Below are 25,473 nucleotides of genomic sequence, written 5' to 3' on the forward strand. Positions count from 1 at the left end.
GAGCTGTAAGGCAGGAAAACAAGCTTCCCCCAGCTGTTGAAACTCTTGTGGTGGGTGGGCAAGAAGCTGCTCCATCACAAGGGGCTTCTTGGCACAGCTGAGCCCTCAGTGCAGGAAATTAAATTCCATGAGAAGACACAGAGGGTCTGCAACTCCCTGTTCTCCTTCCAGAAATCACTGTGGTGTGATCCCAGTCTGGATCAGGCACCTACCAGACACATCAGAAAGGTTTTGCTTTATTTTTTGCAATTTTCCTTGCAGAGGTTCTCGCTGGCACCATCCAGTGGCAAATGGGCTGTCTCTGATCTGAGCTGAGAAAAAAGGACCAGCTAAACACCAAATTCCTTACAGAGCCCTAAAAAGGGGGGGTGCAGAGTTACAAAACATCACAACCACAACATTATCTGACAAATGGTATTTGTCAATAGCTAGAAGTGACTGTTGCAATGGAAAATAACATGTAGACACATGTCAACAAAATTCCCAGCAAACTGATGGATGTTAGAGATCCTGGAATGATTTGTTCAGCAAGATTAATACTTTGGAAATTAGGCACATGCTGGTGGCTGTAATTGGAAGGGAGACAAGTCTCTGATAGATGAATTTGTCAATTAAGCTTTATAAAATGAGAGATCTGGGAAGATAAACTCTGGAGCCATGGAAATTCACAAATTACCAAACTCCTCACCTCTCTGCCAGCACTGAAAACACAGGGGAAAAAAAAATCACATCTTTGAGGGAAGATGCTCAAGAGCTGTATCCTTCATACCACAAACCAACCAAACAAAAACCCAAGTCCCACATGCATGCCTGAAATTCCCTCAGACCTCTTTAGGATGAAAACACCTGCTCAGTGAGTGAGATTCCCCTGCAGGAGCTCATTCCAAAGCCAAAGCTGCTTTCAGCAGCACAACAAGGGGCTCAGAGTGGGAAACCAGAAGCTGTGCCACCAGTCACAGGTGGCAGCTCTCCCTCTCTCCCTATTTAAGTCTTTGCTGTGCCTGCTGCCACACACACAGCTGGTTTCTGCAGTGCCAGGCAATCCCCCACATTTCCTGTCTCTGGCACCTCACACACATGAACACAGCCAGTGCTCAGACAGGCTCCTCCACAGCTTCTCCCCATCTCTCTGCCAGTTTGCTGCTGCTTTTGGCTGCAGAGTTTACCAAAAGTGTTGCTTTTCCTTCTGGACAGCCTCGTGGAAACAGCACAAGCATCCATTAGAGAGCTCCAAAGTGCAGCCACCACCACTCCCCAAGAGCCCCAAGCAATGTTCTCATTCACTGCAACGTATCCATCACTGGGAAAAAGAAATTCCACCCACAAATGCCATCAAGTGTCTCCCAGAAGGAAATAATATCTCTACTTGCAGCACAAACATTATAAAAAACCCTAAACCACACACAGGATCAATTCAGGCATGGTTGGAAGACTTCAAGACCCAGCCTGTATCTGCAGTGCTTGGATTGAAAAGAAGAGGGATATTTTTTTGCCCACAGGACAGAAAGGGAATCCTGGAGCAGCCCCAGGTTGATGAGATGCTGCAGAGCTCCCAGCAATATTCAGCTCCACACTGGGATGTGGATTGTCAAATCCTTACAACCTTCATGAGCAGGAATCATGAATTCATCCAGCAGTGACAGCTCACTCCTCCCATCAGAAGAAAACAGCAGCTGCAGAGGGAAAACACAGGGCTGGGAGAGTCCCCACGAGGAACAAGCGACCTGCTGTGCCCAGGGAGAAGGTGGTGTTAGATAAGACAATTCCCACATCCCTGACTGCCTCCCACAAAGTCCTTCTGGGACTCAGGGGATCACCAGTTTCCCACCAAGGAGTTCTTTTCTCAGCTTTAATAGAAAGAGAAGGATAAAACTCCTGCAGAGGACAGGCCCAGGAGGCAAAAAGCTCTTTTTTTGTTTCTAAACAGGCTCATTCCTCAGGACACCAGCTCAGAGACATTCTGCTTGCTAGCTAGTAGGAAAAATATAAAGGAAGATCATTTTCCTCCATAGGGTCATCCAGGAAGCTCCCACACACCCAGTGAAGTTCTGGCAGGGAAGGAACCCACATCCCTTGCAGGCAGAGCAGGAGAACACTCTGATTTATCTCTACAGGGTTTTAGTCTCATCTGTGAGCTGTGGAAACTCAATACTGCTGGAGGGAATCTGGATTAGATCAAACTGGACCTCACCACCTCCACTGTCAGATCTCAGATTCCCTTCTTAGTGTTAAAGGTTAAAAAACCTCCCAGTTACAAGAGAGTTTAATTATACTCCACACACTTGGTGCATTTTAATCAATTATGTGATCTCAGCTTACTCTGTGCTGAGTCCCAAGAATGTTTCTCCCAATAAATTGTGATGTAGAGGGTGTAAAACACAGCACAAAGAGTCTGTACAATCCACAAAAACACAGAACAGCCACACCTGAAAAACCTTGGATCCAGCATGAGGAAGGAGAAATGCTGCAGGAAGGAATTAAAAACCTAGAAAATAGCAGGGAGAAGATGACATCAGTTAACTTAAGCCATGTAGATAACAGAGATTGGCAGGGAATCTATTCCATGGGTTAAAAGTTACTTTAGAAGGTCAAGGATTGAAAATATTTGGAAAGAAAGGTTGTTCCATTCAAATGTTAAAAGACCAGTAAGGTTTATATGGATTTCCTCTCATGTTTTTCTGCTAATATTTACATTCCTGAAGAAAATCAAGTGCAGGGATAAAAAAAATAAACCAGGAGGGAAGTAGTTACAAAATAAAGTGTCTAAAGATAGTCAGCTTTGGTTCCGCTTTCAGCTGCTGCCATCTCGTGGTCTGCTCTCCCTCTCCTGGGCTCAGCACTTCCAATGCTCCAAAGAGGAGCAGCCATTGCAGGGCCAGAACAAGACAGCAGCAGGAAAAAAATAACAAAATAAGGTTTTTCCATGAGTTCAGAGAAGCTCTGGCCACCAGTGGGTGTGAATCACTCCCACCTCTCTCCCCTCACTGTGACCTGTTGCTGGCTGTGAATGGTGTTCTGCAGTAACAGGGCACAAAAATCTCATTTTGGAAGCATTTTTTTGTTAGAACATGAGGATTACAGGAGAACAGGCCTCTTTGTTACTTTTCACCCAGGTTACCAGCAAGAGAAGTGCTGAGGGCTCAGCAAGTGCAGCAGCCCAAGGCAGCCAGGCCCCAGCTTTACATTCCTCCAGTCTGCTGAGCTTCACATGCAGAAATGCAGGGTGAAAAAACAAGGATTTGCCTTAAGACAGCTCTGGGATGAAATGAGGGCTCCCCCTCCATGGAAGGATCCTCTTCAGCAGGATCCCAACTGGAAAAGGGCAGCCACAGGCACTTCAGAGCCTGTGAAAATGAGATTAAAGACTTCTCCACAATCAAACTTGTGCAGGGCAACTGAACCCTGCCCTTGTAAAGGGTTTTGGGCCACGGCCTGCACAACACAACTCAGAGAACTCTGCTGTCATGGCAAAAGCCACCAGCCCACCTCACCAGATACATCCCTATCAATATATGTGCAATTAGAAGCTTTAATTAATTCACCCAGGGGGTGCACCTGAACAGAAAATCACCTCATGTGAACTAAGGAAACATCCTGACAACAACAACAAAAAAACAGATAAAAAGGAAAGAACCTTGGCTGTGCACCTGCAGCACCTCAATGCCCTGAACATCCCCAAAGGCTGCTGCTTCATTAACACAGAATAATGCCATTAATCCAAAAATATAAGGAAAAAAAAGAGAACAAACCCAAAATGTTTCTGAGAAGGTCACCTCCAACTTAGACATCCTTATGATGAAGGTGAGCCCAGAGAAATAAGCACCCTGATCCCTGCACAATTATGAGGCAATTAGTGAACCACAGATGGAGATGTTCCTCCACCAACACCCAGCTCAAATGCTTAGAGCTTGCTCATGTGCTAGAGGCAACCAATTCCAAAGCCATAATAAAACCCTTCTTGAAGACTATTTTTCAGCTGCAGCCTTTTTTAGCTCCTGCTCAAAATCCTCATTTCTCAGAAGAGAGAACAAGTGTGGATTTCCCATCTCAAAAATTCTGCTTCATTAAGTATCTAATGTCGCCCATTTCCACAAGCCATCAAAAGAGGAGAAACATTTATAAAATAAATATGAATGAGCTTGGCTAACAGGTTGCAATGATTGAGATGCACCATTTAAAGAGAAATAGGATCCATTAGAAAAGATCCATCTGTACCATTCCTTCCAGCAATCTTTTCTTTTTGATAGCCAATACTGATACATACATTTTACTTGAAAAGACCTTCCAGGCAGGACTGCATTCCAAGCAAAAATACCTTAAAAAATATCAGCTTGCACACAAATAATAAGCCATGTATATAACAGATAACAACTTATTTGGCAAACACAATTCAAGGTCATCAGGAAGTTTCACATGGAGAAAGCAATGAGATGGATGGTTTGACCAGGAAGGTGAACCTTAATTAGGGGTGGATAATTCTTGTACTTTTGAGGGAGCCACTGTGCCACAAAGGAAGGAATTTCCAAGAGGATCAACTTAACTAAAAGGTTAGTTAAGTTGAAATTTCTACTAAAACTTCTTTCTTTCTTCTAAAATTTCTTTTCCTGTTCTACTAAAAATCACAACAGATTAAATATTGTATTAAATCAGCAGCTCTAAGAGCATCAAGCCTTTGATAAAATCTCTCCCAATGCATCCTTAAAATGAAGAAATATTATGCCCCATGTCCAGTAAAACCTGGGAAATAGAACAGCAGCTACAGAATTCTCTCCAAGCCTGCAGACCTGAAAACACACCCCAGGCCTCTCCTTCATCACCACCACTCCTCCAAAGTGCATTTTCCTGCTGTGAATCCTCAGTTTTGGACAGAGCAGTGAGTACAGCATGAGGCAGGTACAGTGACCCTGCAGAGCTGCCCCAGCCCACCCTCATTACCACCCAGGAGCTCAGGAGTTTTCCTGATGTTTTATTAAGAAGCCCTGTGCTACATTTGGAGGTTTATTTAGCAAATGGAACACACACTGCCCTTTATTTTTCCTCTTCTCACCATTCATTTAAGCCTATGTTAAGTTAATGCACTTTTTAAATACATATCTGTGCTCTCCTGTCAGCCAGTGGCTCATTTACCAAACCACAGAGATCAACAAGCACAAAGGGCAAGCAAAACCTGTTATTTCTCCTGAAGTAGCACATCTTTTCAGCCAGAACTCTTCACCTCACCTCCATGTGGCTGCAATCAGAATAAAACCAGAGCTGGAAGCAAGGCTGGGAGAAGAGGAGGTTCTGTCCCTGACCTCCTCTGCTGCCTGGGAGCTGCTGAGCACCAGGGAACATTGAAGTGGAGCTAAAGGAGCCCAAGCCAGTCCCTTCAGAGGCTGCAAGGCACACCCTCCACACTGAACTGCAACAGCAGGTGTTTCTCTACCAGCCTCAGAGCTGCCTGGACAAAGAAAGCACCTTCAAGTAGTCATCAATATTCACACAGAAGCCTGGCATAAGAAAAAGAAAATAAATCAGGGAGGCAGATAAAAAGAACAGCTTGTAAAAGAGCTGGATATCAGAGAAAAGAGGTGTCTGCATCTCCTGAGGGACACCACCACTCAGACTGCTGCCTGTGACAGTCAGACACCTCGAGTTTTACTGTCTCTACAGAGTCCTACAAAGAGCAATCAGCAGCCTTCACTCTCCTGCTAAAGGGGATGGCACCTTATCACCTGCACTTGGTTTATCTCAGGTGCCCAAAGACTACAGCAGGACAGAAATTCTGTGGTTTGACTCATGCACCACTGAAAGAGCTGCTAAACCTGCCCTAATAATATGAGGTTACTTCTTTAACAAGAGTCCATTCTCTAAAAGAGCTAAAAAAGCAGCAGTCACATTCTTAAACTCTGAGTTAAGCTGAGCTGCAGAAGTTTTCTTCCCTGCTAAGGGTCAGGCTGATATTGGTATGCTGCCTGGATTCCAGCAGGAAACAGAATTCAATGAAAGGATGATGCAGTGGGACACTTCAGTTCCTTGGCCACCACCTTTTAGTCACAAAATAATAGCAGGAGACACCTGGCTTGGAAGTGGACCCTTCATCAAGCATAATTAAATGCTGATTTAGTAGGTAATTTACTCATGTGAAATTCCTGGTCATGATCTCCACCTCTCCTCTGACAACTAATTTACCTTTATTAAAAACATTAGCATTGATTTTCTCCACTCATTACAAGCCAGTGAATTTATCTGCATTAGCAAATTAATTCATCCAAACTCTTATTCCAAGAAGAGCCAAAGCCTGCAGGAAAGCAAGAGCTACAAGCTGTCACCAAGGCAGCAGCATCACATAATTCTTGCTCTTCTGACTTGCCTGGCCAAGAAGTTAAAACAGGCAAAAGCACAAAAAAGATCAAACAACAGAAGATATTCCTTGTTTTCTGAGGCAACAACCAAACCTAACCAAAATCATCCCAGAACCTTTCACATTTGTGACTTCCAAACAACACAAACTCAAGCACGTGGCATTCACATTCTCTGAACATGATTCTTTCATCCAGGGAAGGAAAGGCAGAGAGAGGCCTCAGAGAAAAGGGAAACAATTCTTATCTCATTTGCTTCTCCTGTGTTGTGCTCATGTGTTTGGAGATTGTTTACCCACAGGTGATTGCTTGATTGGATTCTGGTGTGAAGTTGTTTTGACTCTTTGGCCAATCAGGGACTCTGGAAAGAGTCGCGAGTTTTCATTATTATCCTTTTAGCATTCAGTAAGTACCTTTTCTGTATTCTTTAGTATAGTATAGTATAGTATTCTTTAATATAACATAGTATAATAAAGTAATAAATTAGCCTTCTGAGAACATGGAGTAAGATGCATCCCTGTACACGGAAATTTACAATCAAGCACCGTGCTGGGAACACCTTACCATGGGATTGGAGTCTGCAATCAGATCCCGCAGGGAATCCAGGAACCCTTGGTCCTCCACCATCTGGGCATTGATGTCGTGGAGCTTGGCCACACAGACAGCTGCAGTTTTCCTCACGTAGGGGTCCTCATCCTTGAGGCACTTGCGCAGGGGCTCGCACAGGTACTCGGTGATTTTGTCCACGCGGATGCAGCCCATGGTGCGCACGGCCAGCGCACGGATCAGGGGGTTTGGGTCCTCACAGTCCTGCAGCACAGCACAAAAACATCTGCAGCACATCTGCACCACCACACGAACACGGCTGCAGCAGCAGATTCCCCTGCAGCCAGGCTGCTTTTACTTAAGCAGCATCTCTGTGATTGCATGCTAAGTGTCGGAACTCAGGAAATTCCTCTGACCTTGAGACCCTGCCCAGGGGCTCAGAGCCCAAGAGCCCTGTGCCTTTGATTTAGCCCTTGGAAAAAACAATTACCAACCTTTATAGGAAGGTTAATTACAAGTTAAGAAAGTTTAAGTAGAATAATAGTTTGTCACGGGGTGAAAAATAGATTTTTGAGGTTTTTAGAATGGGGGCTTGGGGTCCCAAGATGGAGGAATTTGGGTGTGCCTTGTCCTTTTTCTTTGTTCTTTCCAGCCTCCATGTTCTGGATGATGTTGGCAGTTTTGGATTGGTTTAAGGCATAAACTCACTGTCTAACATAGGTGATAGGCATTGGGAAGTTCTGGTAAATATTCTACATGTAGTTTTCAATATAAAAAGATAACACCAGTGTGCTTCAACCTGACCTGCCAGACAGACCTCGGTGGGTCAGAGAAAGAATTTTATAGATAAGAAACAATAAACAACCTTGAGAACGAGAACAGAAGAATCCTGACTCCTTCTTTGACTGCTGGGCTGGGAAAAGAGACTTTCTAACACATCTCAGAGTCACTCTGACCAGCAAAGATTCTAAGAGCTAAGAGCCAGGCAATTGTTTCAGATCAGGAATAAAAGTGCACTTGTTGCTTCACAGAAATATTTTACTCTGTCTCAAGATGTTTCCTGTCCCTTCATTCTCCCAGCAAAGCTGCTTTCAACATGATCCAACAGCTAAGCTGGAGAGGAAGCTCTCAGCACCCAAAATCTCACCACAAAGTAATTTACTGATTTCCAACCTTTCTGGTTTAAAGGAGCAAGAAATAAAATGGGGAAAACCAACAACTAGGCACAATGCAACAGTCATCAAGGCCCATTTCTTCAAGGCCAAACACAAACATCCCTTAAGCTACAACACATGGAGCACTAAGCAAAGGCCACTCTAGAGGGGCTTTTCTAAATAGGAAAAAAAAAAGGGAGACAGGAATACAACATTTCCTACTCCAAGCCTACATAATTTTGCATCCAATCCATCTACAGCTCCTCCAAAATGAGCCTGTAAAAGGATGGCTACAGAATGACCTACAAAAGCATTTACCCTCCGCTGTTCAAATTTCCTGCAGCTGAAAAACCAATTTAAAGTCTGCAAGAGAAAAGTGACACATCCTACCAGTGCATTCCCCACCTTGAACTGGAAGTGCTGAGTTAGTGCAGACCAGTGTCAGCACTTGCTCTTCACTAACATCTGTCCCTCAAGCTGCCAAAAGGGACACCAGGCTTTCCTCTGCAGGGTGGGAGATGGAAAATATAATTTTGTAACTCTATTCTAACAGAATTGCACTTTAAAGGCAGACAATACTCATGCCAGAGAAGAAGACAGGCACATGCTCTCTGGCCAGAAGAGCAGATCTCTCAGTTTAGGTCATCTCACCTCCTTCTGCCTCAAAAGAAACTTTGGAACTCAATCCCATTCCCAAGTGTCTTGTATTTTATAACACTCAAACTTCTTCTAAGCACTGGGTTTTATCTTGCACAACATGAGACTGGAATAACATTTCCTAGATAAGGAGAGGCAACCTGACAAGAGAACTAAAGGCAAGCCAGCAATCAGGCTGGTGTTTTTCCAGTGAACTGTCTCTCAGTTTCACCAGAGATAAAGGTTTGCCACACAGAGCACAGCTGGAACATTCAAGCAGCAAGTTTGATATTCATGTCTCAGATACTACAAAGGCTGGAAGATGAAACAGATAAAATCTGTTTTCCAGTACCAGAAGTTGGTAAAACAACAGAAGCAGCTTTCCCTGGAGCAGGTTCACTGACAGCTACTCACAGGGCTGCTAAAGTCATCTCTCCTCTGCAATAACCAGAAGGAACAACTGAGAAAGCACCCAGATCTGCTGGATTCAGCACCCTCCTCTATGAGCCCAGCCCCAAGCAGAGATAAAGCTCCCAAAGGACAGAGAGATGTGCTGGCAGGCACTGTGCTGGCCCCTTTCCTGATGTGCCAGGGGAGGAGGTTACCTTCACAAAGCTGTTGACAGCCATGATGGCCATGTCTGGCTGGCTTTTGGCATAGTTCATCAGGTACAGGTAGACCAGCTTCTTCAGCTCCAGGTTGTCAGTCTGCATGCAGTTGACAACATCAGGGAACAGAGAGCTGGATACACAACACAAGGATGGAAGCAGAGAATTGTTTAGGTTAAGAAATGCCAGCAGTTCCCCCAGCACTGCCACAACCACATCCCCAAGTGACACATCAAAAGACTTTCTAAAACTGTCCCAGGGATGGTGACTCCACCTCTACCTGTTTCAATCCCATCTGAACCTCCCTGGCACAGCTGGAGGTTATTTCCTCTCATTGTCAGCTGGGAGAAGGGACTGACCCCAGCTGCACCCTGCTGTCAGGGAGTTCAGAGAGTGAGAACATCCCCCTTGGGCCTGCTTTTCTCCAGACTGAGCCCCCCACTCCAGCTGCTCCTCAGAGCTGTGCTCCAGCCCATCCCCTCCTCTGGACATGCTCCAGCCCCACAATGTCCTTCTTGTCATGAGGGGCCCCAAACTGACCCCAGGATTTGAGGAGTGGCCTCAGCAGTGCCCAGCACAGAGGGACAATCACTGCCCTGCTCCTGCTGCCCACCCTGTTCCTGATACAGGCAGGTGCCATTGGCTCTCTTGGCACACAGCAGCTCATGTTCAGCCACAGCTGACCAGCACCCCTGGTCCTCTTCCATCTTTCCAGCAGCTCTCCCTCATTCCTGGAGTGTTCCATGGGTTGTTGTGACCTGAACTCACACCTCTGGCCTCAGCCCATGCACTCAGCCTGCCCAGATGCCCCTGCAGAGCATTCCTGCCCTCCAGCACATCCACACTCCCACCCACAAAATAAAAACCAGAGGTTGCATGGCCTGCAAAGGGGATAGTAACAATATCAAGGAAGCCAGAAAAACAGGAGTTCCACTTTAAACACCCTGATGTTTAATGAAAGGTCACCTTCCCCTTCAAAGCAGTTTGCAATGCTTTTAGAATAATAATTTAATATCTTCCACAGCTTTAACACAGGAGGAGGTGAAAATGCCATTTCCTAAATATGAACTAAGGAGTTCACCAAACAAGGGAATTCTACCATGCCAGTCCTGGAAATGAACCCACAAGAGGAAAAACGTTGCTTTAAAATGTTTTGGTCATGCAGGACACTTATGAAGAACCAAATTCCAGACTAGCAAAGTCCAGAGTGGTCAGAAGCTTAAACACTGTCAAGCTGGGCTTCACTCAAATGTCAAGCAGCCATGTGCAAACAGCACTGCAGAATAACACAGGAAGTTACACAAAGATTCTGCAGCTCCCAGGTTTGCTGTGGGGATCTGAAGGTGATGGGTAAATGCTGCTGGCAAAAAAGATTAGGGTGTTTTTTTTTCCCTTTCAGTTTATGTGTTCCTTCATTCTGTGATGAAGTCATGATGCTGAATTTGCAAGCTCATATTGATTTCCGTGGCAACAGACCAGGCTGCTGTGAATTCAGAATTCCTGACTGAATCCAGAATTCCTGACTAAATCCAGAATCACTGACTGAATCCAGAATCACTGATTCTCTGCTGGGCTCCAGGAACAGGAGGGAGAAAGGCAGAAAGCATTCATCCCAACAGGTTGTTCTGCTTCTCTCAGAAAACAGTATTGGGGACAGTAAATGCCAGTGTCCTTCAGCTGCAGTAAGACACAGGTTCAATTTTAACATCAGCCATTCTAAAATGCAGCTTAAATTTATGCTGTGCCAGATAAGGCTAAGAAAAAGTTGGAATTACCTTTGTTACATTAAAATTCAGGACAGCAAGCAGCAAGAAAACATCACCTAAAGTGCCATACAAAATGGCTGAATTCTGGGTATGCTTTAAATAAAAAAGGCTTTATCCACACTGAAAACAGTTGTTTCTCTTGCTTTCAGTGACAGCAAGGAGTTTGAGACACCTGTGACTGAGGCACAGCCATCCTCAGCTGTTCCAGGGACATGTGTCACCACAGCTGAGTCCCAGGACAAGCTGAGGTGCCACAGGTACAAACTGCTTTTACCTGACATCCTTCCCCACAGTCATGGCTGCAATAACCTTCTTTACAGCTTCTTTCCTCTTCTCTTTCTTTTCATTGTTGAGTTCAGCCTTCAGTTCAAAAATCTCTCCTGGCAGAAGGTGAAAAAAAAACCAGATTAAACCTCTCAGGAGAAGAAAAGGGTCTTGTTTTAGGGGTAATTCAAGAGTGAATTTTTGCTTTCTTGGCCTTTTATGGGAATCATAAAACTGGCCCAGCTGCACTTGGAGGCTGTCAGACCTTGTGCAGAACATGGCTCACTGAGAAGCAAAGCTGCAACACTCAAGGGACTGATATGACTCCACCTTGCAGAGGAAAATGCCACAAACAAGAACCAAGCTGTGTGTGGCAGCTCTCCCACCTCCAGGACACCAAATCACATCCCTGGAGCATCTGTTTCTCTAAAGCAACCATTACATAAGCAGCATGAAAAGATACTTGGAGATGCCAGATTCGTGCCTGTAAGAAACAAACTAAGCTAGGAATTTTGCCCAGACTTTTTTTTAAGTTTTGCTCATCATTGAAAGCTTCCTCAGAAAGCTGGAGTGGAGCCCAAATGCTGTGGGTTCCTGAAACAGGACAGCATGTGTTTAGTCCAGTGGAAAAAAGCTCAAAAGACAGAGCTACCACTAACAAAAGCTGCATGTAACACAGCCTGTCTGGATTCCAAGGCTCCCAAAGCAGCACTAATTCCTCCAGATATGGCTGTGTAGAAAGCCAGGTCAGGCTGGGTCACCAAAGTGGCAATCAAGTTATAAAATAACAAACATGTGCAAAAGGCTGTTTATCAGGCTTGTTCCAGACAGAGCCAGTGGTGTGAGAAGGATAATGCTCCCAACAGACAGACAGACAGCTTTCCTCAGGAAGGACAGCCAGCAGCATTCCCACTGGGAGCCACAGCCTGAGCACATGACAAAATATCCAAATATCCCTGACGAGTTCTTGCACCAACTTTCCATCCCTACACTTGCTCAGAGCAGCAGCACCACACAGAGAACTGCCAGGGACTCCAAAAAAGAAGAGAGGCTGCTGCAGTGCAGAGACCACTCGCCATCCCTCCTGCCTGAGGAAGAGCCTGGCATTCCTCACCCAGAGCTCCTGCCCTGGAGCAGAGCTGAGGCAGCTCCAGCTCTCCCCCAGCCCAGACTGGCTCCCTGCAGCCAGCCCACAAAAACCTGCCTTCAGCTCTGAACCTTCAGAGCTGCTCCTCTGAAAGATGTCAACTGCATTAGGTTCGTTTATGAGCTCATTGTGAAGCTTAATGACACATAAATACATCAACAGTGTGGGTTTTTGCACTGGCAGGCATTCAGAGGGAGCACTCAGCCATTTTGCAAAGGAGAGGTTAATGCAAACCATTTTCCACATCTGCTGGAGAATGATCAGGCTTAAATTGCACTCAGCAACAGTGTTTTGTTCAAGAACTGGTTAGAAAATCTGCCTGGGACAGCCTCAGCAGAACAAGCCTGTGATGGTGTTCACAGGGGTCTTATGTTGAAGGAAGAGACAAGGATTTTGACTCCATGTTTCAGAAGGCTTGATTTATTATTTTATAACATATATTACATTAAAACTATACTAAAAGAATAGAAGAAAAGGTTTCATCTCAGAAGGTTAGCTAAGCTAAGAATAGAAAGGAATGATAACAAAGGTTTGTGGCTTGGACAGAGAGTCTGAGCCAGCTGACTGTGACTGGCCATTAATTAGAAACAACCACATGAGACCAATCCCAGATGCACCTGTTGCATTCCACAGCAGCAGATAATCAATGTTTACATTCTGTTCCTGAGGCCTCCCAGCTTCTCAGGAGGAAAAACTCCTAAGGAAAGGATTTTCATGAAAAGGATTTTCATGTCTGCAACACAAGCCCTGCCCTGAAGCAGTTAAATGAGTAAAGTGAGCCCAAAAAGCCTTTCCAGGATTCCCATTTTTAAGGGCAGCAGCTTGTCCTGAGGTGAGGTAACCACCACACCTGCAGTAAAGGCAGAGGAAAGTCAAACAGTGCACCTGCAGCTTCGGAGAAAATGGCAGCAGGAAAACCCATAATGTTTGCTTGATGTATACATCCAAAATATTAAATTCCTTATATCAACCTAATCCTGTGATGCCCAAATTAACAACCACCCGTAGTTTGGCACTTGTTGGCCCATAACCAGAACTTTGTCTCTGCACTCAAATCCCATTGCTTTGCTTTCTGCTCCTTGAAAGAGCAGCAATTTGGGTCATTTTGTGAATCACAAAAACGTGTAATACCCCAGTTTTGTCTTTTGTCACCATGTGACCTACTTTGGAAGTTTCTCCCTGGATGATTAAGAAGAGAAACAGGGACAGAGCTACCAGAAAAGCACAAGTTCTCCTGCATGCAGTTAAAAAAGCTGTGTAAAAATAACCACCCACCACCTCCAATCCACTGCAGCAGCTCAACACCAACCTTTTTTATTGGTCGTGAAGTATTTGGAGTCCGTCATGGTTCCAGTTCCTTAAAACACCTGAGAATATGAGGAATAAAAAAAGAACAAATCAGCTCCAAATGCAGTTTGGTGGCAACAGCCACTTTGTGAGGCAGGAACTCAAGCAAGGACAGTTGGTGAGTGAAGGAGGAAGCAAAAGCTTCACATCCACAGGCACGAGTCCCCCAATCTTCATCCTGCACCTGCTGCTGGTTTTACTTGGCAAACACAGGGATTTAAATGGCTTGCTAAAAACACAACAGTGCTGCTCAGCCCAGCTTCCTAAATTCTCAGTCTCAGCAGGCAAAAGGTATTTTTTGAACTCCTTATAACCAGCAGATGCTGGTGTGCTCTGCAGCTGTCCTTCCTGGGTACACAGATTCATTTTCCAAGGAAAAGCACATCCAGTGTCTCGCCTGGCAGGGAGAAGTCCATGTTTCAGACAAAGGAAACTGTCATCTCATCTCCCCCTAACGATATCTGCCTGTGTTGCATCTGATAGAAGGCACAATTAACCCCACTTGCAACACCCACCCCCAGGCCTTTCACTCCCTTCCCTCCTTTTGTTCCCTGCAGATGCAAAACAATGTTTTTTCTTTGAAAAGAGAAACCATTACTTTTCAGTTTTTTCAAGCTTGAGATTGAAATATTTCTCTGCCAAGATCTGACATCCCACCTCTGAGACACACACACAGAGCTCATTATTTCTGTGCTGCTCTGCTTTTTTGGTTTTTTTTTTGGTTTTTTTTTTTTTTTTTTTTTTTTTGTGGACAGGATGGAAAAATGCTGTTGGAGCAGCAAATGCTCAGCAGAGCCACAAGAGTGGTCTCACCAGTAGCACAGAATTAAATGAATGCCTTGGAATGCATGGATTGCCCAAACACATGTGGATATCCATCATTTTATTCTTACAATTGCTAGCTCTGTGACAAATAGGAAGCAATTTTCAAAAGAAGCAGAGGAGTGGGCACTTTTACTGCTTTTGATGAAAGGCTGTATCAATGCTAGGAACTATGACCCTAAAACCATCTCAAAAAGAAAAAGGAGGAAAGAAATTATAAAATCCTATCTTTTTGGCCCCAATTCCCCTCTTCTTACACATCCTTCCACGACCTTAAAGGCTGCCAGCAAAGCAGTAAATCATGTTCCCTAAATGTCTTGCCTCTAAACCCTGCAGGTCTTGCTGGCTCAGCAGCAAAAGGACCAGCACAGCTCTGAGCTCCAGGGCTGCCCAGCAGTGCAACCAAACTGTTCCTCCTTAACCCTTTCCTCCCCCATCCCTTCACCAGCCCCAATGCCACCACCTTTCCACGCTCCCACATCCACCTGGGCACCCCAGCAGTTGAATTCCCAGCAGTGCCCCAATTTCCACCTTTTTTTATGGGATCACCCTGTCCAGCTGCCAAACATCTGCACGAGGATCAACCTGTTGCTTTTCCCAGTTTCCTTGTGCTGCTTGCCTGCTCTGTTTCCACCTCATCCAATTAGGCTGAATGACTGGGTTTGCTTTGATTTCTCTCCCTTTCTGCTCCTGCCAAGCCTGGAGACAGCTCTGGAAACACATTCCTCGTGCAGAGGAGGTTTTAACCTCCTTCCAAAACAGGGAAAGCCACAATGAGTGCAATTTTCCCAGCAAAAAAAAAAAAAAAAAAAAAATCTCACAGCCCCTCCCTGAAAGCAGAGGCTGCTGTGGAGCTTGTTTTGTAATTAAAAGCAGAGTCTGTGCTCAGCTGCAACATTATTGCTGACAAAGTCCTTCGGGTTTGAGCTCAGCTTAAAAGGAAGACTTAAATAAAATGTTTTTCTCTGCCAGAGTGTTTGGCACAGGGCCATGCACAGAGCACTGAACGTGGCCTCGATGCTCTTTGTTTGCATTATGTGGGGATTTGTCAGCCAGGGTCACATCTCAGCTGAGCTACTCTAATACAGCTTTAACTGGGGCCACAGCAGCAGATTAGAGAGAAAATGGAAGGGGGGAGGAAAAAACCCAACCCAAACACCACAAACATCAGCCCAGCTGAATAAAGCTGCACACAGAGAGGAAGGAACCCTGCTGGATTTCAGAGATGGTCATTAAACCCCAAGGGCAGCACATTACGTTGTTTTTCTCCTTTCAGATATTGTTGTTTTTCTCCTTTCATTTACTTGGAAACGTGAAAAATCCTAGAAACACTCTCAGGCAGGGCCAAGCACAGCTCATGCCTCCTCTGATGGATGTAAATGAGAGCTGCCTTAGGTGAACAACCAACCTGCCCTACTCCACGTGCAGCAGAGGAAAAAGCTGCTTTTCTCACCAGCACACAGATTGCTGCTTCATGTGTGTCAGAGCTTGCTTTGCACACTGTTCAGAGACAGCCTGCCAGCAGCACTGGGCATTATCTCATCACCAACAACCTCAGTGTGCTTCTCAGCAAATGGAAGCAAATATCTCAAACACTGCACAAAATGCCAGCTCCTTGTAAATCTAAAACCAAGGAGAGCCAAGGGAAATTAGAACATCATGAGCAGCTTTGTATTTTCAGAAGAAAAATCTGCTTTAGACTGCCCCCCTCCTCACTAGAGATGGAAACAGGTAAGAGGTGCTCAGAGCTGAACAAAAGGCTCCTCCTGATGCAACCCCAGCAAATGAGGAGAGATGAGAGGGAGGAATGGCTCCAGAAAGCTCCAGCAGTGCTCAGTGCTACCAACAGCGGCTTGACATTTCACTGCAGACTGAACCAAAGCAGGAAAAGCCTCCTCAGCACAAACCCACACAGAAAACCTGACCCCACACACCACTCCAGTCAGCCTGAGCTGCTCCCCAGCACTGATCCCACACAGGAGGAGAGCAGGTTTAAGGGCCTTGGGATTAAGGCAAGCTCCTGGACACTGAAACCATCAATCCCTAAATCTCTCCAGTGATCCCTGGTTTAGCTCCAGTGGAAGTGGTGCCACCCATTTTTCCTGGAAAGCCTCTCAAGGAGCTGTGTGACAGCCCAAGCATGGCCCAGGGCCACTGGAGAGCCAGGGAGACAAACAGAACAATGGAACGTGGCTGGCAGAGGGAGAGCTGGGCCTGCAGCCCTGAACTTGTGCTGGCACGAGGGTTTTGCTCCCATCCCGGGGACCAAACACCCCCATTCCCTGTGAGCCCCATCCCAGCCCCTCCCACAGCACCCACCCACCCTCCACTGGCATCCCAGCACCCCCTCAAGCCCCCTGCCCACCAGCCCTTCCCCCTCAGCACCACTGCCCAGATCTCTCCCAGTATCCCCCAGTCACAGCAGCATTGCCCACAAATCCCAGTTCCCCTCCCCAGCACTCCCAGTCCCTCTCAGCATCCTGCCCCAATCCCTGCCTGCCCCCAGCAGCATCCCAGCACCTTGCCATGCTCATTCCCATCCTAGCAGGCCCATCCCAGTCCATTCCCTCACCCCAAACCAGTGTCTCCTTCCAGGACCCACTGACCCCACTGCTCTCACCCCTCCATCTCCTCTGCAACCACCTGCCCAGTCCTTCCAGTGGCCTCTTCCAGTACATCACCAGAGCCACTCCCAGTGCCTCACCAGCGACTCTCCCACCCCATACCAGTTCCCACCTCCCAGTAACCCCTCCCAGTGCCCCTTCCCACCTTATCCCAGATGTGTCTCCCAGTGCCCTCTCGCAATGGCACCTCCCACCCTATCCCAGTTGCCTTTTCCAGTACCCCTCACCTCTCCCAGTGCTCCCTCCCAATGCTCCTTCCCAGCTTATCCCAGTTCCCCCTCCCAATTCCCCCTCGGTGCCCCTTCCCACTCTATCCCAGTTCCCTTTTCCACTGCCCCTCACCTCTCCCAGTGCACCTCACCTCCTCCCAATGACCCCTCCCACCCTATCCCAGTTCCTCCTCCCACTTTATCCTAGGTGTCCCTCCCAGTATCCCCTCCCACCCTATCCCAGTTGCATTTTCCAGTACCCCTCACCTCCTCCCAGTGCCCCTTCCCACCCACACCAGTCCCCCCACCCCTCCTCTCCCCTCCCAGCGCCTCCCCGAGCAGTTTCTCTCCCTTCCCTATCCCAGTTCCCCCCAGTTCCTCACACCTCCTCCCGCTATCCCCTCCCAGCACCCTCCCCGCCCTATGGCGGCACCCCAGCACTGCCCTCACCTCTCCCAGCACCCCCTCAGCCCCTCTCAATTCCCCACCCGCAGTGCCCCGCCGCTGACCCTCACCGCTCCCGTGTCCCTCCCGCGCCCTCAGCCCCGGCCCCACTCACGGGCCGGACTCACCGCTGCGGGGGCGGCGGCGGAACCGGAAGCGGCGGGGCCGGGCGGACTTGGATCAGCGAGATCGAACCCTCCCCGCCCAGAGCGGCCGCGCCCCGCTACCATAGAGCGGCGGCAGCGGGCGGAGCGCCGGCGGCCCGCGCTTCCGGGGGGCGGGGCGGGGCAGAGGCGCCCCCTAGCGGCGGGGCGGTGTGGCGGTGTCATGGCGGAGGTGGGCGCTCACCTCACGGCCGCCCCGGCCGGGGAGGAGCGGCCGTCCGTGTTCGAGGCGGTGGCCCAGGACAGCCTGATGGCCGCTGTGAAACCCGCCCTGCAGCACCTGGTCAAGGTGAGGGTGAGGGTGAACGGAGAGGAGGGGGGCCGCTGTGTAACTCCGGGGGGCTGGTGTGTGACTCCGGGGCACTCGCAGGCAGCGGGACTGTTGTGAGCCACCTGGGTTGTTTGAGAATTACAGATATCGTTTATTTCTGCTGTGATTTATAATTTAGCATTTCACTGCGCTTTTTAGCTCCTTCCCTGTGAGGGTGGGGAGGCCCTGGCGCAGAGAAGCTGTGGCTGCCCCATCCCTAAGTGTTCAAATCCAAATTGGACGGGGCTTGGAGCACAGGGACAGTAAAAAGTGTCTGGTTGGAACCAGAAGATCTTTAATGATCCTCCCAACCCAAATCACTCTGATTCCTCCTGTTTTGTGTCCCTTTTGCAACAGGTGCTTGCCGAGTCCAACCCTGCCCGGTACGGCTTCCTCTGGCGGTGGTTTGATGAGATTTACGTCCTTCTGGATTTGCTGCTGCAGCAGCACTACCTGGCCAGGTGCAGCGCCTCCTTCTCGGAGAACTTCTACAGCATGAAGAGGATCCCCATGGGAAACGGCAGACAGCGACCTCTGGCCACAGCTGGCCTGCCAAAGAGGCACCACTGGAAATCTCTGCTCCTGCTGGTTCTTGTTCCTTACCTGAAAGGAAAGCTGGAGAAACTGGTGTCCAGCCTGAGGGAGGAGGATGAGTACTCCATCCACCCTCCCTCATCATCCTGGAAACGCTTCTACAGAGCTTTTCTAGCTGCCTACCCCTATGTAAACATGACCTGGGAGGGCTGGTTTCTTATCCAGCAGCTGTGCTACATCCTGGGCAAGGCTGAGCATCATTCCCCCTTGCTGAAGCTGGCTGGGGTCCGCCTGGTCAGGCTGACTGCAGAGGATATCCAGGCCCTGGAGAAGAAATGGGCTGAAAGCACCTCAAGTCAAGCACACAGGTATGGCAGAACCTGGCTCAGGTGTTGCCCTCCAGGGTGTTCCATGGGTGTGTAAATTTAGGGGTGATGCTGTAAGGTAAAAGTGCCTTGTTCTCCAAAAATTCAAGATGAAAGTTCACACTGACAAAATGTGCTCCAAAAGGGTGTATTGAGAGCGAAAATAAGGAAACCAGTAGCAGGGATTAGCTGAAGTGATTTTGTGGTAATAAAATTTCAGAGTTCGGGGGTGTTTTTGGACATGCAAGCCTTTATTCTGTTAAGTCTTTCCCTGCACTTTTCCAGCAAAGGAGATGCAGCAATGTTGCTGAAAGGATTGAAACTTATTTCTTTGATTTTCCTAAGCAGCAGCTAGTCATGGCCACACTGAATACCCTGTGAAATGGTGACCTGGAGTGAAACACTCTGTCCTCCAGGATCCTTTAATCCAAATTCTTCTGATTTAAACTTCTGAAAAAACCAGGATTTGGATCTTCCTTAAAATAAAAAAAAGAATCTGAAACATCCTAATAAGTGCAAACATGGGACACTAATTAGGATTACTAATTTAGGATTACAGAGGTGTATGAAGCAGTTACTCCCCAGGTGCTCTTCCCCATGGTTTCTATATGGATAAACATGCAGTAGTAACCATCTTAGATCTTGTGTAAAGTAAAAGAGAGAATATGAAGCATCCTAATAAGTGCAAATATGGGACACAGTGACCAACTAATTTAGGATTAAGGAGGTGTATGAAGCTATCACTCCCCAGGTGCTCTTCCCCATGGTTTCTAGATGGATAAATGTGCAGTAGTAACCATCTTGGATCTTCCTTAAAATAAAAAAAGAATCTGAAGCATCCTAATAAGTGCAAACATGGGACATTAATTAGGATTACTAATTTAGGATTACAGAGGTGTATGAAGCTGTCACTCCCCAGGTGCTCTTCCTCATGGTTTCTAGATGGATAAATGTGCATCTTGGATCTTCCTTAAAATAAAAATCTGAAACATCCTAATAAGTGCAAACATGGGACCAACTTAGCATGAAGGAGCTGTATGAAGCAGTCATTCCCCAGGTGCTTTTCCCCATGGTTTCTAGATGGATAAATGTGCAGTAGTAACCATCTTCCTTAAAATAAAAAAAGAATCTGAAACATCCTAATAAGTGCAAACATGGGACACAGTGACCAACTAACTTAGCATGAAGGAGCTGTGTGAAGCTGTCACTGCCCAGGTGCTCTTCCCCATGGTTTCTAGATGGATAAACGTGCAGCAGTAACCATCTCTCCCCGTTTCTCTCTGCTGCAGCTTTACCTCACGAGTGCAGTCAGCCCTGAAGAGAGCTCTGGGTGCCGTCGCCGTCTCGCTGTCCACCGGCCTGTCCGTCAGCGTCTTCTTCCTGCAGTTCCTGGACTGGTGGTACTCCTCAGAAAACCAGGAGACCATCAAGTCCCTGACAGCCCTCCCCACGCCCCCGCCCCCTGTGCACCTGGATCACGAGCCTGGCACAGCTGTGCTGCCCGGCCTGAAGTCCGTGTGCCCCCTGTGCCGCAAGGTGCGCGTCAACGCCACGGCCCTGGCCACGTCCGGCTTCGTGTTCTGCTACCGCTGCGCCCACGGCTTTGTGAAGGCTCACCAGCGCTGCCCAGTCACGGGCTATGCCACAGAGCTGCAGCACCTGGTCAAACTCTACTCCCCTGAGAGCTGAAGGGCTCCCAGGAGCCTCCAGCAGCTCTCTGGGCATCCCATGGAAGGCTTCAGACAGCTCCTGGGTGAGCTGTGCGGCGCTCGCTGGTTCATCAGCTTGGCTGCCTTTGCACGTTCTGGCGATGCTCTGCCCTTTGTTGATGAGCTGTTCAAACATCCTGGCAGCTGCAGAGGTATCACACAGCCCCAGCCTGTCAGCCAGCACAGAAATGCCTCAAAGGACCAGCTGAAAGGGAGGAAACATTGATTTGGGTAAGAGGAATGCAGATGTGTGGATTAAAAACCAGCACTGGTGCTGCTGGAGGGCATGAGCCAGCAAATTAAAGAGGCAGGGAAATTCTCCAGGTACGTTTTTCTTCCCAGGCCCTTGTGCTGCCCAGGGTGAGCTCTGGCTTTGCCAGAGGTGGAGACAGGCTTAAACCTCTGCTCTTCAGCCTCCTGCATTTTTAGGCTCTTCACCTTGGAATTGAGAACATCACCCTCCTAATTCCCATCAACGGTTCTAAATTAAGACTTTTGACTCTTTCAGGGAACGAGATGGACAAGAGGAATGTGACATTTTCTGCACAAGAGAGAAAATGACAAACCAGATTAAAACAAACTCCTAATTGATGAGAATGGTTTATTGTTGAATAAGTATTTGCATTAATTATTATCTGCTTTTATAAAGCAAAATTCTTTCTTGATTGAGAACCTAATTTAATTCTTTTCTGGTTATTGGAAAAACACTTTGCTCCTCTGGGGCCTCTATTTACATAAGAGAGACAAGACTAAAGCTGCTTTCATCTTTCCATGTGATGGTGGTGGATGTAAGATTAGCATTTTGTAGGCTGAGAATCTTTAATGTCTGAGCATTACATTGCAATTATTCCAGTCCCAGCCGTGTAGCACATTCATATCAGAACAAAACATCCTCGCACTGAGCACAGGAGGAAAGAAAAGCTGTGTGACATGGCTGGCTCTTGCTTGACACCTGATTTTTCAGATGGAAGCCTGTGTTCCTGACTCTAGGGAGCAGCAGTGCTCCAGATATCACAGTGACAGTGCTTAGAGCAACAAGAGCAAAGTTTCTGCACAAAGTCCAGACCCCATTCTGGCCTTTGCAGATTAAGAGATATCTCCTAACATTTAATCTACTGAACCAGGCATCTCATTTTCCCTCCACTTTAGCTCTGCTTCAGAAGATAAAAATCTCCAATATCCTCCTTCACCTGCAAGCAAGAGAGTAAGGTTATTGAATAATGTGGGAAAATGCAGTAATTTGAACCTTCCCCAAACCCCTAATAAATGAGATTTGTTCCTGGTGCTTTATTATCTCTGTACACCTCCCTGACCCTTCTACCTGTGCCACTGTGGACTAATAATAAAAACTATCTCATTTCTCTCTTCTCCAGTAAAATGGAGTCCATGAAGATACTCCTTTTTCCTTTAGAGGGCAATTGGAACACACAGGTCTTACTGGAAGACAAATCACATCCAAGTGTGAGATTTTCTGAGGTTCCAAATCACTTTTTAATTTCTGTTGATGTCCTGGTGACTCCAGTGCAACAGCTCATTTAAATAAGCATTTGACTGATGATTCCTTTTCAAGATAGGTTTATTTCCCTTCTATCCTTCCTAGACTTTCCAAGTTACTTACCTGCTGCTCAGGGAGAGGCTGGGCAGGGGTGGAACACTCACCCCCAGCTCTGCAGGGCTCTTGGGGAGTTCATCCTCTCTCTAATGCAGGATTCACTAACACACAACAGTTATCTGATCCCATACAGCTCCAGGGCCTCTCCAGCTCCTTCTCCCAGGATTTATGCCTCTTCCCCTCCCCAAAAAGCCCACCAGATGCCCACCTGCCAGGCCCTGGCTGCTTCCCACTCCTGCACAATCCCCTGTCCCTGCCAAACTTGGGTTTGGCCACCTCCAGGACCTGCACAGAACCACCCACAGCAAAGCCTCCCAGTTCTAAGCAGCTGTAATTTCTCCTTTACACAATAAATTGTCCTTTACACAATAAAGCTTAGCTGAATGACAAGCATCAAACCCACCATCTGACAGGCTCAGCAGTTACCTGGCAGATTTTTTGTGTTCCTAGAGATGGCTGCAGGATGCCAGCTTGGATTTGACTCCTTTGAAACCTCCTGTCCTTAGCAGCCAATTGATACTCATTGTCAGGTTTCTTACTCTAAAACTAAGCTACAAAACCAAATGGGGTTATAGAAAAAAAATCCCATTTATCTGCTTTTTAACTGTGTTCTTAAAACCAAGATTGGCTAAGGATTGACAAGAGAAGTTTTTTCAGCACCAACTTTATTAAAGCAACCTTTGGACTTACTAATTTGTGATTTCTACAGAGTCATGTACCAAATATGCCCTCAGGATGCTTTGGTGTTGCTCAATACAATTTCATCAACATTAACAGCAGCACTGGAGTTGTTCAGTATCCACTGCCAGGACTTGACTTTGCAAGTCTTTTAAAAATTCTTTAGTGAACCTCAGGCACATTCACAGCTCATCAAGGTAGTGTTCAAAAGTTAGAGCATGAAGCAACTGAGTTTTTGCTATTTTCTGAAAAGAAACAAAGTGGCTTCTCCTGTTAAGGGAAAGCCACTAAAACATACTCCTAGGTGTATATTCCCCATGGATGCTTGTTTCTTCACAGGAAGAGAGAAATCAATATAAAGATGTAATCAGCACCTGGAAAAGAACAAAAAAAAAAACCGAATTAGAGAATAGCATCATCTATTTTCTTAGGTCCTTCCCTCAACGCTAAAGGGGTTGCACTTCATGGAGAGTATTCCAAAAATACTTCTGGCTCCCTGCTGGCAAGCACTAAATGAGAATACAGCTGAATGAACTGCTAATGAACTTCTACAGGGCAGACAGCTCAGAGTCTGCACTGCACTAACACAGGAGACAGTGGCAGAGGATCTGGAGTTTGTGATCCACGGCACACACAGGAGATAAACCCACATCCTCCCCTCCCTGCAAGCTCACACAATGCTGCAGCAACGAGTATTTGAGCTATTTTTCAAATCAAGGCTTTTTCTGCTGTTAAACTGCTAAAAACTCTTAGTATGTTTTTTAGGGTGCATCAAAGTTTCAAGAACAGCAAAGCTGCTCCCTGCAGACGAGCTTAGCCTAAGGTAGCTCAGAGAGAAGATTAGGTGATCATGCCCTGGTCAGAGCGGAGACACGGAGTCTCGGCAATACCAGTTCAGACTATACTTCGCTCATCATTGCTGCTGGGCAAATCTATTTGCCTCCAACGAGTAGCTCGCTCCCAAGCCAGGGCCTGGGAGGTTTCCTCCTCCCTAGGAGGACGAAGCACATGGAGCAGGGGAGCACAGGGATGGAGGTGATATTCCTTCTAGAGCCGAGCAGAATCTGGGGAAGGCAGGTCACAGACTGGCATTCCAAGGTCAGCAGAGCAGTACCAGGCAAACCCAAGAGGATAAAAGTGCCATACCTGCAAATGCTGCTGCAGTCAGTGTCTCTCCAAGGCTCCAGAGGCCTGTTTGGATCCCTCCCTTCCCTCATGCCACAAGTTTACACTCTCTTCCCATCTCCTTCCCTGTACCTTCCCCACCAGGTCCCTGCAGCTCTTCAGTCCCCAGTTCCTCTGCCCGCGCCCATCCTCCATTCTCCGAGCTCCCCGACATCCTCCCGCATCTTAGTAAACCGCACATGCCTTACACCTCGGCCAGGTACGGGCTCCTCAGACCCCAGAGCCGCTTCCACGTCTCCTCCCCCTCAGTGTCTCCATCCTCGCACACTCCGAGCCCTCAGCTGCCCCACCGCGGTCCCGCATCCCCCTGTACCCCGTATGCCATATGCCATATCCCGCGTCCCTTGTCCCCTGTCCCCCTCACGCCGCTCCGCTCCCACAGGCCCGGCCACACCGGGGCGGAGCCGCCCTCTTCGCCCCGCCCATCAGATTGTAACAACCAATCACAGCGCGCGGTTCTAACGGTGGGAGCCAATAGGAAAGTGCGTTAGAGGAGCTGGGGGCGGTGCGAGCGTTTCTCGCCCTGAGGAAGCCTGAGGGGGGCTGAGGGAGCGGGTGGTCCCTGTTAGTGTAAAACTCATGTTCACCCCATGTTTTTCTAAAAGAAATGCCAATAAATGGCTTTTACAGAAGTTATTTCCCCACTCAACTTCAGCAACAGTCAGTTAGTAGAACGCAGTTGCTCCAAAGAGAGGCTTTAGCAGGAGAAGGGAAACTTTGCCGTTCAATACCAATGGAATTTTGTCTTGGTGTCAGAGATGCTAGTTAGGTAAACCTGTATAGAGGCAATGTTAAGTACTTTCGAAAGCCAGATTCAAAAGCCCTAAAAATGGGTATCCAAAATTGAAGGCTGATAGAAAACAAATCATATTTCCCACCACAATGTTCCTCCCTCGGTTTGAAAGAACAGCCTGATATCCCTCAGCTGTGATTATAAAGCACCAGCGATTTAACTGAACCCAATTACATTCACTAAATACACCCTCCAAATAAATCTACTTTTAGCTT

The 25,473-nt window shown here is 47.3% G+C and overlaps 2 protein-coding genes and 1 non-coding gene across 5 annotated transcripts in view; 1 reads left to right on the forward strand and 2 right to left on the reverse strand.

Moving 5' to 3' along the window:
* Nucleotides 1-18,103, reverse strand: part of AP2B1 (adaptor related protein complex 2 subunit beta 1) — an 81,749-nt gene extending 63,646 nt beyond the window's left edge. The window contains exons 1-5 of one of the 3 annotated variants that reach the window (XM_058037439.1): nucleotides 18,037-18,103; nucleotides 13,772-13,829; nucleotides 11,326-11,431; nucleotides 9,283-9,418; nucleotides 6,906-7,151 (exon numbers count right to left, since the gene is read on the reverse strand). In XM_058037439.1, the coding sequence (XP_057893422.1) occupies nucleotides 6,906-7,151; nucleotides 9,283-9,418; nucleotides 11,326-11,431; nucleotides 13,772-13,808 (525 nt within the window). In that variant the 5' untranslated portion in view covers nucleotides 13,809-13,829; nucleotides 18,037-18,103. The other 2 variants (XM_058037441.1, XM_058037440.1) reach the window with 2 other exon arrangements.
* A 132-nt stretch (nucleotides 18,104-18,235) lies between these two features.
* PEX12 (peroxisomal biogenesis factor 12) lies at nucleotides 18,236-22,394 on the forward strand. The gene is made up of 3 exons (XM_058037627.1): nucleotides 18,236-18,361; nucleotides 18,740-19,284; nucleotides 20,571-22,394. The coding sequence occupies exons 1-3, from the start codon at nucleotides 18,236-18,238 to the stop codon at nucleotides 20,968-20,970; spliced, it is 1,071 nt and encodes a 356-aa protein (XP_057893610.1). The 3' UTR covers nucleotides 20,971-22,394.
* A 1,710-nt stretch (nucleotides 22,395-24,104) lies between these two features.
* On the reverse strand, nucleotides 24,105-24,201 carry LOC131091701 (Z30 small nucleolar RNA). Its single transcript, XR_009115416.1, has one exon. It is a non-coding gene; the product is annotated as a Z30 small nucleolar RNA (small nucleolar RNA).
* Nucleotides 24,202-25,473: the final 1,272 nt, after the last annotated feature.

Source organism: Melospiza georgiana, chromosome 19 (assembly GCF_028018845.1).
Source record: "Melospiza georgiana isolate bMelGeo1 chromosome 19, bMelGeo1.pri, whole genome shotgun sequence".
Lineage (NCBI taxonomy): Eukaryota > Metazoa > Chordata > Aves > Passeriformes > Passerellidae > Melospiza > Melospiza georgiana.

What these genes read in the sequence shown, in the direction of transcription:
- PEX12 (XM_058037627.1), top strand. Translation starts at nt 18,236, where the DNA reads ATGGCGGAGGTGGGCGCTCACCTCACGGCCGCCCCGGCCGGGGAGGAG. An exon ending in CCCTGCAGCACCTGGTCAAG is followed by an intron (nt 18,362 to 18,739) that starts GTGAGGGTGAGG and finishes CTTTTGCAACAG; the next exon opens with GTGCTTGCCGAGTCCAACCC. An exon ending in ACCTCAAGTCAAGCACACAG is followed by an intron (nt 19,285 to 20,570) that starts GTATGGCAGAAC and finishes TCTCTGCTGCAG; the next exon opens with CTTTACCTCACGAGTGCAGT.